General features: G+C 35.5%; 1 protein-coding gene across 2 annotated transcripts in view; it reads right to left on the bottom strand.

Annotated features, from left to right (window-relative positions):
* The window catches only part of STAM (signal transducing adaptor molecule), a 32,825-nt gene that overhangs the window by 14,412 nt on the left and 2,567 nt on the right, over window positions 1-15,846 (bottom strand). For both annotated transcript variants that reach the window (XM_059466235.1, XM_059466242.1), the window contains exons 2-6: window positions 7,856-7,940; window positions 1,288-1,363; window positions 1,107-1,202; window positions 431-577; window positions 69-159 (exon numbers count right to left, since the gene is read on the bottom strand). In XM_059466235.1, the coding sequence (XP_059322218.1) occupies window positions 69-159; window positions 431-577; window positions 1,107-1,202; window positions 1,288-1,363; window positions 7,856-7,940 (495 nt within the window). The remainder of the gene's footprint in view (window positions 1-68; window positions 160-430; window positions 578-1,106; window positions 1,203-1,287; window positions 1,364-7,855; window positions 7,941-15,846) is intronic.

Raw genomic sequence — 15,846 nt, forward strand, 5'->3', positions numbered from 1 at the left:
TAAATAACAAATTCATTTAAATAACAAATAAATCAATATGCATCATGTCAGCAAATAAATGTACTCACCTTTAGCTAAATCCTCCTCTTCCTTTTTGGTGGCTACAGTACCAGGATCTTTGGCAACTAGAGCTGGACTTGCTTTTGCCTGTTCAGCAGCCTAGCCAAAAGTAAAAGATGTAAAAATTAATCCAAGAAAAAACTGACAGTGCATTAAGTTCACCATTTTGCTTTGTATTCATCTGCTACATAAAAATCTAAAATAATTTAGAGCATTTCACTCCTCAAAGAAAAGCTTTATTAAGACAAGGTAGCTTTCATTTTATTTGCCAAACATTCTAGAATTCAAGACTACAAACTGTAAAATACAGAGTTAAGGATAAAAAGAATTTGTGAAACACTTTGACAACAACCACAAAAATCTAATATACCTGTGAACCAATAGCTGGGAAAGTAACTCCTTGCTCCTTAAGATTTTTAATCATAGCAGATATTAAACTAAGCTGTGGGTCATTCTTGAATTCATCAGTCCATTCCACCATAAGGGCTTTCAGCTTTTCACAAACTTTTGGATGACCCTGCATGGACAGTAGAAACTAGTTAAATGATGTAAGAATCTGATCTAAATTTCAAGTAATTGCATGTTACTGTCAATATAAAACATATAGATACCTTACTTTGCAGTCAAGTTTAGCACTCAGTCTTTATTAGAAAGGGAGAATAATACATCAGCATTGTGTTTGTGCCAGTACAGTATGTGCCAGGCCCAAAATAAAGTAAAATAGGATTACATAGAACCTTCTGTTTTATCTCCATTTCATCATATTGGTGTTTAATGTTTTACTGATGTTATTTAAAGTGAAAATATAGTAGCTTATTTACAAATTCACACACCACAACTCCCCCAGACAGAATACCTATGTTAACTAGTATGAAGTGGCATTCAGGAAGTTCTGAGAGCCACAGTCTTTACAACAATCTTCTCTCCTTCCCCTCCCCCCTGTTTCCAGTCCTCTAAAAGTAGATTCCATTCCACTTTCAGATTGCCCCAATTCTCTATTTAATTTCCCTTACAGGTGAAACATAAAAGTCAATGCAATACATTACCTTATTCAACACATTGCTTACTTCACTGGCAAAATCTCTTGAACAGACTTCTAAATGAAAGATTTTGCCACAGTTTGATACACATGCTCCTAGAAGCTAATGAAAGAAAGATTAAAACTTAGATATTTTTTTGCAATATAACTTTTCAGGAAGAAAATTAACTACATTAAGAAGAACCTACTGTTAATGCTTGCATAGCGACGTGCGGATCTTTATGGTTCACTCTCTTCATTACAGAGCGGAGGCAGTCCTTAGGTCTGAAAAACACAATCCAGCTTTAAAAATATGGAATGGAATGAACATTTCCTTCTGCACACGTGACCATGCTGACAATGTTAACAGATAGCAAGAGCTCCTGAACACCGTGAGTAAATTATTTAGTAGCTTATAATTTAAAACAAGAACATTTAAAAATAAATTAAACAGCATAAACTGTTCTAGCCGTTTCTATCTGTAGGATTTGTATCTCTCTTAATTATCTAAACCTCTCAGTAATTTCTATTACTTCTTATACTTAGAGCGAATTACTGTAAATACTCCAGAAATGCATAAAATCCCTTACAATTAGAGAACTGGAATTCTCTGCAGTCCATGCACCTACTCCTCTATATTTCACATACGTATGTAAGAACATTTCCTTACATACCGGTTTACCAACACCCTTTTATTTTGAATTACCACCACATTCCTCAGAGTCTCTTTTAATCTACAGAAAAACATTTATAAAGAAGCTATGTAATGAACAAATAACTTCTCAAAAAAAACCTCTTAGACCATCTACATCAAAGTTTCAAAGAAATTAAATACAGAATTCAAATCTTATGTTGTGGTAGATAGAAATAACATGAAAAGCAACTTCAACAAAGAATTTGAAAGAAGACTTCAGAAAGTTTAGCATATTAAAATGTATTTGACTTTCTGATACTTTGTTCCATCTATAAAGTAGTGGAAAGCTGAGCCAGGCTGAGGTAGGAATTTTTCAAGGGCATACAATCATTATGTGTTAAATAGCCCTGGAAAGATAACCCTGGAAGAGGGTAAGTAGAGAAGGAGAAAAAGAGAAGGTAAATTTACACTAAGAGATTTTACACACTTATGGAGTTTACACATTTATAGCATGGTTGTCTTTGGAAGCAAAAGTATTTTTCTGTTGAACTGATATCCAAAAACTAACATGAAACTCAGGTATAAGTTACACCACTGCCTGTCTATACTATATTTGGCAGTGTCTACATTTTACAGAAATGTCCACCTCATATTTAGTGGCACTAATTATAGAAAGTGCTATCACACAGCACAAGTACATATCATTCAGTGTATACCTTCATATACCAATTATTACAGATGAAGGCTTTAAGGCAAGTACTACCTTTTATCTATTAATTTTCCAAGACTTCTCATACGTTCACTTTAGTTGAGAAAGAATACAAGCTAAAATTGTTAGAAATAACTGCTTTCTGTAACCATTAGTTTATGAGTAGGATTAACAATTTGATATGATTGCTAGCTCAAAAAAGGTGCTTGGCCATTGTGAAGCCAGTATTTTTAAAGGCAGGGTGCAAGATCAAGAGCTTAGCAGTTCAGGAACAGTATCATTAGCCTATGATGTTTTTTACAAAGGAATCCAAAGTCTTATTAAAAGTAATAAGAAAGCCTCAAAGACAATTGATAATCCACATGTCTCAAGTACAATCTATTTGTTTATATATTTAAAAGAAATTATCAATGCTTGAGTGTTAAATGTTTTTAAATACTCAAATGTTTAAAATAAGAAAAATTTTGATTACATGTAGATAGGAAAATAACCCAGGTGTACCAATCTTTAGTCACACAGAGTAAGAAGACCTATTCTAGACAGGCCTGCAATTCTTATTTTTACTTCTAATTAATTCATCATACAATTTAGTGCATAAATTATGAGAAGCACTATGCAGAAACCAGAGGGAAGCATGCATTCTATGAGTGTAGAATTCTGTCTACTTATTAGGCATCTCTCCAAATTGTACTATACAAATATTTGGCCAGAGCTCCACTCCAATGATGATAATTTCAGAGGCACCACCATAAGTAGTAATAACAAATAAGTAGGGTGAAAATATGGCAAGATATAATAGAAGTTATGTATCATATGTGGCATCATATGGTATCATAAACCAATTCATATAGAAAATAATGAATTTCAGGTTTAGTTTTAGAAAGTAGAAAAAAAATCTGATTATATTTTATTTAACAAGGACACAATTAGCAGCATTTGCAATATAAAATACTACTCTGCACAAAACATTTCAGACATGTTCAGGAATTTATTGTTCATTTACAGTCTAAGGTAACTCTGTGGGACTCAGCTTTCCTCCTAGCTCCTTTAGAAACAGGCTGGTCATTAAGCTTCCTGGTCAGCCTGTGAGACATACATTGCAATTACAATGCAAATGCTACTGAGATTGTGTAATGTGAGGGGGGAAAATGGAAGACACATTGGAAAACTACCAAGTAAGCAAGTTTGCTGCTCTCTCTTGCATGAACAAGCACAAAAACAACCAAAGAAGAAACAGCTAACCAGAACACTGAGTTGCTGAGGCAGTGATTAATCCTTAAGGAATCAAGATAAAGTTAGGCAAGCAGCAATATGGACAAACCATTCCTCAATGACAATTTGCCAATACCCACCCCCAACAGAGAGCACTGCAATGAACTTTTCTATTTTCTCAACACTTGCTGCAGCCTCACAGCCACTGACTACTTTTTTTCAGCCATCTTTTCTTTTTTTTTAAAAGTAACCTTTCTTGAAAAAAACTGAAGTTGTGAAAGTTTCACTGTAGACTGATATGTCTAATGAAATAAACAGTACAAGTGTCTCAAAGCCAAATGCAAACCTGATTGGAATAAGGAACTGGCTAGCACTGAAATTTACTGAATAAGGGGGGGCATCTTTGCTAAAATATACAATTCCTGTCCATTAATTTTTCCTTTTATTCTGTTTAAAGAACCATCCACATTTTTTTATGTTATTTTATTCTAAGATGAAAAAACTATAGATTCAGTTTTGTAAACATTTTCATTTTAGAAAAGCAACACTATGCAAAAATCTATACCTTTCCTGTAGTCAGATTTAAAATGCCAGTCAAATATATAATCATAAAACATCCTGAGTTGGAAGGGACCCCCAAAGGGCCCTGCAAAGTACAGCCTCAACAATCACTCCATGTGATTAAAATTTTAAAAAAATTTAAAATAAACAAGTTTTAAAGAATGCTGTAGAAAACCAGGAGGCAGAAAGGATTGTCTCTAACAGTAAAATCTTTGTTTTAATCATGTTTCTATGCTGAAAAGGCAACTTGCTCATTGAGCTAATATTGGCAAAAAACAGGATGCAAACAATGTGATGTGCAACTGCTGAGCTGTATGAGCTCCTAATGGAAATTCAGAGATTAAAAAAAAGTGTTGTCTCAATATTAGACAAATTTTAGATTATCTAAGAACCTGATATGTGAAGCATGCAGAAAATGTTAATTCTGTACTACCTGGAGTAGTATTTCATATAGGCTATTGTAAACAACTCATATTGTTTAAAATATTGACATATTTTCTGTCTTTCCTGTGTTTTCTATAAAAATTCTAATAGCATCTCTGATTTTAAAATTCACAAAGAGAGGGATTCAATGGAATTCTAACTTGCTAAAAATCTATTTTAGTTGTTTGGATTAAAGGAAGCAAGACAACATTTTCAGCAATTTGCAATTCTCGGTACCGAGAGTATTACAACATAAAAAATAACAGTAGCAATTATGCTATGGAACTGTAACTAATTTATCTTATGAGAAAATGCAATACCTTTGTAGCATAACAGGTTTCCAACAATTAATCTGGATACCAACAAGTTTGCAGACAATGTGCTATACCAGAAGTGCTACTTAATGAATAAGTGTTTTTCTAGGCTCCTGTGGCTTCAGGTGTAAGGCAATCCACATCTAGAATGCTGTAGGATGCAAGGGAGCTTGTAGACTAGTACAAAGAAAATCCACAAAGGAGAGATTTTTGTAATCTAAACTTCTTCCAAGAACAGTAACAAACAGCTTGTACTGGAGCAGAATTGGTTAAAAAATTGAAGTCAATCCCAGTTAAGAAGACTTGCATCCTTGTCAGAGGACCTTAAACTGCAGGAGAATTTCAAACAGCTAAGCATATCTCATTTAAGCTTCTTAATGGGAAACATTGTCTTGCTTTACCTTGCTACTGCACAACATAATCCATAAAAACAAAGAAAACCCACTCTCAGCAAGTTTTAACAGAATCTGAATTTAAGCAACAAGTCAGTTGGCAGCCTATTACAAGCAGGATAAATACTACAAAGGTTTAAGTCCCACTTTTCTTTTATAAAACAATTTTATTAGGAAAAAGATTAAAATACAAATACACAAAACAAAAAGACCAAAACACAAACAAACTTCAGAAATCCTAACAGAAATTTATCTGCAAATTACCAGAAGATCTCTAGCTTTATGTGTACTGCTGTCTGTTGCAGCTACATACATTTCAGCACTGTTCAGGCTATGTTGCTGTGAGACTAAATTTCATCTGTGGAAAGGCTTTCAGTGAGTAAATAGAATACTGAAACATTCAATAATATAGTTACTGTTACAAGCTTGGCATCAACCTGCTCAAGGAATAGAAAAGCAGTTTTACATATAAAGACTAATACGAAACATTATTAACAACTTGCCAGCTGCTATCTTCACTACAGTTATACACAACAGCACAGAAACCTCAATATGCTGTGCTATTTTTGTGTACTCCTCCAGAGACCATCTCTTATCCCAAGGAATAAGATTATTTGCAAACCTGTCCTTAGGAACAAAAGTCCCAGGTGGGACTTTGCTGTCTGGCATCTCATACTGTTTCTAGCAGTTCTACAAGGCAATCCAAGTCATTCTCAGAGAAGCCTTCCACAGCATCAGTGGCAAAACTTTCTTCTTGAGATTATTCCATTCCTAAATTTTTACAAGAAATGCTTCAAAAAGTGTATTTAAAACATTTCCAAGTCCTAATACTACACTGACTGAAAGCACTATAAATATTCTGAAATTATGTCTTTAAACTGTATTTTTAGTTGCTAGTTATTATACTTTTATACTTCATACTTTATCTTTTCTTGTCCAAAAAGTAAGTTCATGCATAAATTCTATGATAGAGCTCAGTAAATAATCAAACATGAAACTTTAGCAGCCCATATTAAGATGTGTTTAATTTAGTATCACATCTCTAAAATGTACGTTTTCCAAAGCCCCGCTGACAGAGAATAGCTTCTGAAAACAAGGAGAAGAAACACAAAGTCTTGTTGTTTTCTGTGACAAAGACACTGGTGGTCTGATGGTGAGAACAATGGAGGGCAGCAGATGCTTTATACTTTGATTGCAGCAAATATTTGACATGCAGCTGAAGTCTTTGTAGTGTCCTTATCACATAGCAAGTGAAATACGGGCTGGGTAAAGGTGAGTGGAAAACTGGTCTCCTAAGCTCAAAGAGCTGTCACCTGTAGTGCAAATTCCAGCTAGCAGGCAGTATCCTTCAGGGATTTCTGCTGAGATCAACAGTGCTCTCTGTAACTTACTGACCAGAGCAAGCTGAAGGGGAACATATCAGTACGCTGACGCCATGGCTAATGCTCAGAGGAACCTGGACAGGCTGGAGAAATGGGCACACTGGAAGTTCAGTAAGAACAAGGATAAGCTATTGCATTTTAATGAGCTGACCAGGAGCTGACCACATGAAAAGCAGGAAATTATCTGCAGGTCCTATTGGGTGAGAGGTGTCAGCAGTGCAGCCTGGCAGCTAAGACAACCAACCACATCCTGGCTTGAACTACAGGTCAGCACAACCAATAAGGTCAGGAAGGTGACCCTTTCCCTCCATTCTGCACTTGTAAGATTGCATCTGGAGCATTTTGTCCACTTTGGTGCTCCCCAGAGCAAGAAGGGTATTTACACACTGCCCTAAGTCCAATAGATAGCTGCCAGGACAGTCAGGGACAGTCACATACAAGGAAAAGATGAGAGAGGTGCTTTCAGCTTTGAGAAGAGAAGCCAAAAAGTGGGGCTTACTGCTTTCAACAAGCAATTAATCAGAGTATACACAGAAGATGCAGCCAGATTCTTAGAGCTGCACAGTCACAGGACAAGATGCAACAGACAAGTCAGAACAGAAAAAATTGCAAACAGATTGCAGAATTTTTTATTTCCTTACTTAGTAAGTAGAACTAGTTAAATACTGAAACATGTTGCCCAGAGAAGTTGCAGAACCTTTGACCTTGGAAGCATTCAAGACTCGACACAGTCCTGAGCAACCTGATCTAATTAGACCTGTTTGAAGCTGGGGGGGTTGGACTAGATGTCCTCTGGAGGTCACTTCCAACTTAGATTATGATTCTGTAAGAAAAATGCCTCATGAAGCTTCCTGGGTTTACAGTGACACTGCTAAAACATATCAATTTATTTTATCTGCTACACTGGTGAAAAGCTGCTGTACACAAGTCCTAATTTTAACGCATCAGCCAGTATCTCCAAGGTAAGGATTGCAAAATATTTCAGCAGAAACCCCATACATTTTCCTTTTACTTGTAATCAATTTAAGCTAAATTCAGCTTTTGTAGAAATTTGTAAAAGATAACAAAAAATTCACTTCTCTCACCTGGGTATGAGACTGAAGTAACAGAATTAAAAACATTTGGGGAGGAAATTCCTGAAGTTACTTACCCTGTGCGTGACTGTCCAACTTTGTCACAGATGTCTAAGATGAGGCCCCAGTCCTCTGCAGTGTTCATCTCACTGGTTGCTTTCTCTGATAAATAAAAATCAAAATACAAATTTAAAAAAATATTTAATTGTTAACAAAGATGTTGATATATTACCTCTTTGTATATTTCTAAATGCATGAAAAAATCCCTATACTTACTAAAACTCATATATTAGCAGTGTCATATTTAATACTTTTTGATTTTCTAATGTTCACTTGTGACCATTAATTTTAATTAATAAGCAAATATATTTTGGGGTTGTTTTACCACATCATAAAAATGCACACAAAACGTGACACAAGCAGTATAGCTATCAACAGATTTTTTTTCCATTTGAACTATAAAGTTTATTAGATATGAATATCCAAAGCATTGGTTCACTCTTTACAGAGTCAGATACAACTGAATTTATCACCTTCTCAGACACCAAAGTGCTGTGTCTTGCATTTCCTTGTATTACATCTCAACAAGAAGGATTTAAAAAGTCATCATAATCACTAAACTTCTATATTCCCATTCTTACTTCTGCTTTGGATGATATATTTCACTGTTTCTTTTCAGCTACAAAGACTACTAAACCAAAGTTAATTTCAAAGAAGCCACTGTGACTCTTCCTTCCAAATTTTTTTTATAGGACAAGGGTCTCTGGTAAACACTAAAGAAATAGAGAGAGGATGTAGAGAAGAAATAGATTCAATGTCAGAAAAAAATAGACTCCCTCCCTATTTGTCCCCCACAAAAGCTTAGTTACAGTAAGGATAACTGAGCCTTACACTGCAGCTCAATAGAAGATTATCTAAACACTGATACATCAGCTCAGGACTGGAGAGAATAAATGAATGCACCTGCATTTTTAATTACTAACCAAAAAGTAGGAGAATGGGCATAGAATAATACAGGAAACTTTGTTTCCCATCACTGCTCTTCATCTAATATTTACAGCTTCATCTTCAAAACACAAGCCTCAGCAGTAAATACCATCCTTCAGGGAATGTCTTGGGCAACATAGTTTTATGAAAAGAACCAAAGATTTCCTATAAAAAACTTCTCTGGCAGGAAAGATTCATTATCTACATTAGCACTGGCAAAATTGCAAGACAAAGAAAACACCTAATCTCCAAAAATTACAATGATTATTCATATTGAAGTTGATGACTTTTCTTATGAATGTTTCTATGTCCTGCTCTACAGTTATGTGCTCCCAAAGTATTTCTGAGGAAAAATTCAACACTGACATATATTCAACTGAAATGATAACACATCAGCTCTATGGCCTGATGCAAGTAAAGAGCAAAACAGTATAGGGAAATCCTAAATGGAAGTTAATTACTATTCTGAATGTTCTCTCAGATAAAGTAGAGGGACTTTACCTCTTCTCTGTAAACCCTATCAGAAAACTTGTTTGATTAGAAAAAGCATTCATAAGCAACAGAAATATCAAAAATGATGGGTAGACATCATGCTAACATCTAGCACTAAGATATACCAGCTGATCAACCAATCACTTCATTTTCCTTTCAGTCTGTTCTTGTTCCAATTCATGCTTATGACTAACAGTCATAGAGATTTGTGATTTTCAGGTAAGACACTTGAACTCAATGCCTGGCATGAAGCATCACAGACCAATGCAGCCTTCTGAAATTGCAGTCTATGCACACAGCAGCTGTTCTGCTCCAAAGACAGCCTCAACTCTGCAGCACCAGAACTGCTTTTTTGAAACACAGAGCCAGAGTTTCCTACACTGTGTTCCTCAGACTGTAAGCAGCTGATAAGCACAGTCCAGAGACACACAAAGCAGACCACATGGAGGCAGTTTACTTCCAGGACTCCACTGCTTCTGTTCATTGCCTGCTCTACTGGAGTTGGACCAGCTCCAGTCAAAGAGTGCCTGCACAGTTCTGTCCAAAGCCCTCAGCTCCCGCCAGGCTCCGAGCCCGCACGAGGAGCTCACAACCCACACTGGTCACTCTTGCCTAACGCTGCACTTCAGTTGGCACATCCTTTAGCAGAGACATGAGCAATCCAATGGAACTGGAACCTTGGTCTTTTACGTTGTTTTACATAACAGACGTATTTCTGTATTTTTGACAACAATCGATTCTTCTTTCCTCACCATGTCAGCAAAGAGAAATGACACAGCAATCAGTTATGTCTTCTACAAACCAAGGAGTAAACGAATACATGTTTAATGCTTTAATATAACAGCAAACTGTGTTTTATGCTAATTTAAATACTTTGGCTAAAACTCCAAATAAGATAGTGATTGATGAAATCCCTGATCCACATTAACCACACCGATTATAGCCTTTATTTTAATTCTCAGTGAGAATATTTTGCAAATCTATCCATGAGTACAATTACAAGGTTTTTGCTATGACCATGTTCTTTCTTGGCAGTCAAAGTTAGTCCTATATAAAAAGTGTCATTTGCTTGTAATGCCTTCCCCTAGGATATTTCCTCCACCAACAAACACTAGATAGTTTCTTAGTAAATTTCAGCCTGAAACCAAGTGTCACTGTATACTTTCAGTCCTCTGTAGTAACAAGCATCCAATAAATCAATCAGAAAATAAAATTAATGGTAAGACAAGAGAAAAAAATTGCCTCTAGAGTTCTATTTAAATTCTGTCTCAAACAAGGGAAGTTAAAAGTTAAGAACATACTGAGAATGTTAGCAGCACACTGTCTGAGCTGACTGTCCACAAAAAAGGCCTCTTACTAATGCTATGCCAAACACAAAGGGAAAAGGACTACATCACAGCTCTCTTCCATGAGGCTGCACCACTCAAATTCAAGGCATTGTTTTCAGAGCACAAGCAAGGCCTACAATAGTAACTTTAAGCAGTGCAAGACTGTATAATCATATAATGCATCAGGATAATTTGTAGTAACTAATAGTTATTATTAATCCTAATTACTATTAATAGTAGTTAGTAAAATAATAGTTTTAAATTTTTTAAACTGTTTTCTCCTTGTTGTTTTTTTTTTTTTTTTCATTACTTGTCTTTACTGCTCACTTTTATTTTTTCAGGAGTTATTTAATATTCTTCTCTTACCAGTAATTCCATAAGACACACACACATATTCATAAGAGCCAGAATTTCAGATGAAAACAATAATTGGATCTATTGGTTCTTTGGCAAAAACAACAATGATCAGGCACAATATAAGAATATCTTTCTAAATTATTTCAACAATTTGTTTAGTTCCTAAAACAAACACAAAAGAGACAAAAAACTCCTATAACTTTTTGGCCACTTTGCAAGGCGCAGACCTTGGAATCACTGGGACTCTCTCCTTACACTTCTGCATTCTGAACACGAGCCATACTGGGCCAAACCAGTTCCAACTTGCCCAACATTCAGTCTCTAAAATAGATATTATACCTACACCAGACACCTAGGAAAAAGAGAACAAGGTAAGCATTAATTGTACTTTCCTGCCAACACACCTTTCAGTGACCAACAATTTGCAGCTTCGTAACTCCTGAGTCAGAATTGGTGCTCCAACCACACAAACATTGTCATAAATCACACACAGAACAAATAAAACATTCTGAAGCAAAAACGCACCTGATTTGATGGAAATCTCAGCTGTGTTTGTATCTTTAGCTTCTCAATAATTTGTAGCATATAATGTCCTTTAAATAAAGCACCTACATGCTGAAATAATTCTTCCAAACATATATTGTATCTTTTTTTCATGGCACTGAATAGCACCTGGCTTCTAAGGAAAACATCATTCCTCATTACAAATGCCATAGACTCTCCCTGAAATACTGTACCTAAAATCCAGAAGACAAAGTTAGACCTATTGAATGAGAAGCCAGGCCAAAAAGATCTAAATATACGAGTTTAATTTCTTATGCATTGGTTGAAAGTACACAGGCTATTGCATGGCTCTTTTGGGATACCTAAATCACCCTGCCTCTCCTTGTGTCCTAAGGTTCATTAAGTGTGTTGAGGCCCCAATTCCCTCTCATTTACACAAACCTGAATGCTTGGAGCATTGATAAAATTCTGTTTGCTCCTCTAGTTTTATGCATTATTTATAAATTATAGGCAAAGCAAAAATTATTTGCATTCTGATTCTATTTGAAGTTCTCTATTACATTCAAAACACAATTGCAGTTGATTATTTTAGGACAGAAGAAAAAAAAAAACCTTTACTCAGAAATAAAAATAAATATTACATATTAAAATACATGCCTGTCCTAAAAGAAATTTATCATCAGATTTACAAATACTATTAGCCAGAAGAAAGGTAGTGCACGTTGAAAAAAATCTATTGCCAGATTTAGTGATTGATGCTTTAGGTGCTGGTTAAAGGAATATAAATATTGCTGCAGATTTGCCATGGAAATATGTGCTAGTCACTGCCTTAGTTCTGCATCTTAACAATAGCATTTTACTGCCTTAACAGAAATTTGCAAGAGTAAATACTCTCATGACTGTTTGGATACTGCAGTGAACCACATGATGCATTTCTAAGGGCAGAAAACTTAGTGACAGTCCATTGCTAACATCATTTTCAGAGGGAGTTCTTGGCAGGCTTGAGCTTCCCAAGCTTCAGTTTTTACTGAACTTTATTTTGAAAGAAAAACTCCAGTCTAAGAACTGAGCTATTTTTCTGCAATGACATTTCAAAGATGTTAAAACTACTAGAATTTCAAGAAATAACAAAGCTAGATCAAAATACCTTCAAACCCAACACTTAAAATGTACATTATTTGAAGAAGTTAAAACAAGTAGCAGTAAAAACTGCCAGAAAATTCTACCAATATAAGGTTTTCAACCATCCTACTTATTATTTGCTATTATTCTATTCATGAATCTAGCATCATTTTCACAGTTGGACATCATCAAAATGAAATACTGAAGTTGTAACTTCAATTACAAAGAGACAAATGGCTACAGAAAGTCTTCAAAAGAATAGCTAAAGAAAGTCTTCAACTCACAGACACATATTACAACCACTTTCTAGCATGATAAAAAAATCCTCAAAAATCTCTTATATCATAATAAATAACACAGATTTAATGAAAAATTCAACACTCCCCTAAGCCTTCTCTCCTCTTCTGCTCAAAGTTTTCTTTTCTTCACATGGCTAAATAAAGAATTTCCCCTCCCTTATGAAATTGCAAACACTAAAATTTCAAAGCAATATAGTTTAAATAGCCCTTAAAGACTAAAAGTAACTGCAAATTTCTCTTTTTGCAGGCACTTGCTGAGAACTTTGGCTCCACATCCCTGAAGTTAAATGCACTTAAGTTTTGTTCTTTTTGTCAGTCAAATAAAAAGAACAAATAGATTTGTTGGGCCATTCTACAAAAGCCACCACTTGAATATTAACCACTTTGCATTTCACTAACGTGCTCAGAATTGCACAAGAAGAATATGTCCAACCAGATTTCATTTGGCCAAGATTGAAAATACTCCTAACAGGCAATGACACCATAGAGAGAAACATGAATTCCATGTACCATTAACTTTGATAAAGCTATTAACCAACTTCTGCAGTTTCACTGTACATGTGCAGTGCTCCCAAGTCCTTCTGGGGTCAGTTGTAGGAGGTGAAAGCCCTGCAGCTGATCCAAGGCAAAGCCAGCAGCAGTGACTGACGCCACCTCAGCCCATTCCTTCAGAAAACTGTGCAGGATCTCACCGTGCTTACAGTGGCCCAGCAAAAACGAACATCCCTCAGCTCAATGAACTGAGCAGAATGTTGACAAAAGGACTCCCAACCTGGTTGAAAAAGGCTGAAATTTTAAGACTAGCTGAGCAAAAATAATTTAGATGTTTAGATCTCTCACACAAACCCTAACAAATCCACAGAACTCACACTGCCTTTCACCCACAAATATTACAACACAACAGGAAGGTGAGCACATTACAGATACATCAGAGGGATGAATAGTCTGTAAACAAGGTGTATCACAGGCATGTCATGTGAAGAAAAGGTGCCAGGATATACTTGCAGAAGCCCACAAGCCAAGGCACAGAACAAGAAGCATTTCAGAAGGAAGATCAGCAAGAAACTTAATTTTCCACATCAGGTATGCAGTGTTATTTTTATCAGTTAGAGGAACAGATTTTACATGTTGAAGACCTACTTTGATTCTTTTAAATTTTGGTATTATAATACACACTGTCATAGCTGAAAGGAGAACCACTTAAGTGACAGTTCTTTCCTGGGAGGAAAGAAAGAGAATTACCAGAAAAGTACAATCTTTCACTATGGAACATCCTATGCCCACCTGAACTGACAACCTGCTAATTGACACTGGAAAAGATTTTTTTTTGTTGGCTGATGCACTGAAGGGGTAATTACTTAAGTCTTACCCTGTCAGCATTGCCATTTTTCACTGAGGACCTATCACCAAAGGTATCTTTAAGTAAGAAATTCCTGGTTTTCATAAATATTTATAAATTACTAGAAAAGGGGGGGGGATATAGCTCATTTTCCACACATTTTCTACTCGGTCTCTCTGTTAGCCCACAGTTAATGTCCTTTGTAAAACAAAGCTGAGAAAAACAGTAGGGCAACTCAGGAAAAAAGTGTCAGTCTCATGACAAGCTGAACCAATCTCTGGAAGTCATCTTTCTTTGCAGCCAGATGTTAACTCACAGTCTGCAGTCTCCATAATGATCTGGGGTCAAGAAACTCATCTATGACAATTTCCCCTTTTTTGGCAAACCTGGCCCAACAAAAACATTCAGCTCAGAGAGACATGTAATTGGATGCTTTGAAAATGTTGACTAAGCAAGGGCATAAATCTAAAAAACAATGAGCTTAAATAGCAAGAGGATTTTATTTCAAGAAATTGCACCATGGGAATCATGGTCAAACCATTTCTTACATTCTAAAAGCATGAAACTATAGGTGATCATATGTAATTCAAGCATATTATTAAATATTTGAAGAGTCGATAGTATAAAATTATCAACAACTGCTAGAGTTAATAAAACATGGGGAAAATGATTACAAGTCACATCAAGTTCTACTATCTTACTAAACCACCTGCCTAATTTCCTATTACTGTAAATAACAAGCCTGAATTTCTTCTCAATCCTGTGCTGCTTCAAACCATCCAGAGTAACATCCAGAGCAAGCGCAAATACCTTCATCCTTTACTGTGTGTAAGGAAAAAAGAAAAACAACCTAATCCACCATGTTTTTTAACAGCTTCTCCTAAATATCATGTGTGATTTCTATGACACCTTATACCAGAACCTGAGTTACAGATTTTATTCTTGAGATAATATCTAAATGACACTTGAGACCTGTTTTAGCAGTAAGTTCTTCATCAAACCTAGCCTAAGCACCACTAGATTACTAATAAGCCTGTCATGACAGATTAGTAGACAGTCTTTTGGTTCTTAAAGCAAATGTCACCATTATTTTACCTGAGTCAAACTTACAGATGAATCTGCCTTTCTCAGGAACATCTCACTGGGAATAATTTTATTATTAAGATTGAAAAATACAGCAGAAACAGAAAACCCACAAACCTAATAAGAACACTTTCAATTCTAACTCCTTAAATGGAAGATTAGAGTTTCTTAATTATACTCTCAACAGGCCCAGTTCTTGGCGTTTCTTTTTCTTTTTTTTAAATTCCATTATTACATTTCTTACTTGGGCACATCATCAAAGGTTCCCCAACTTAAGTGTGAAAACTTGAGTGTCACCACTGATTAGCATCCTTTCCTGCTGAAATATTCTTAAATATGGTAAAAAAGAAACTTCAGAAAATGAAAAGTATTTGGGCTTCATCCAGAGATTTGAACTCTTGAAGATGACAATGGTTAACCTTCTCAAATTTCTGGGTATTCTTTAGTATTATTAATTTAATAGCAATCTTAAACAACATTCTTTAGCCAGCTACACCAAAAAAAAAACCAGTTGGCACAAATGGTAAACTATTATGGATGACCAGGTTCCACTGCAG

Source organism: Ammospiza nelsoni, chromosome 1 (genome assembly GCF_027579445.1).
Source record: "Ammospiza nelsoni isolate bAmmNel1 chromosome 1, bAmmNel1.pri, whole genome shotgun sequence".
NCBI classification, from domain to species: Eukaryota; Metazoa; Chordata; class Aves; order Passeriformes; family Passerellidae; genus Ammospiza; species Ammospiza nelsoni.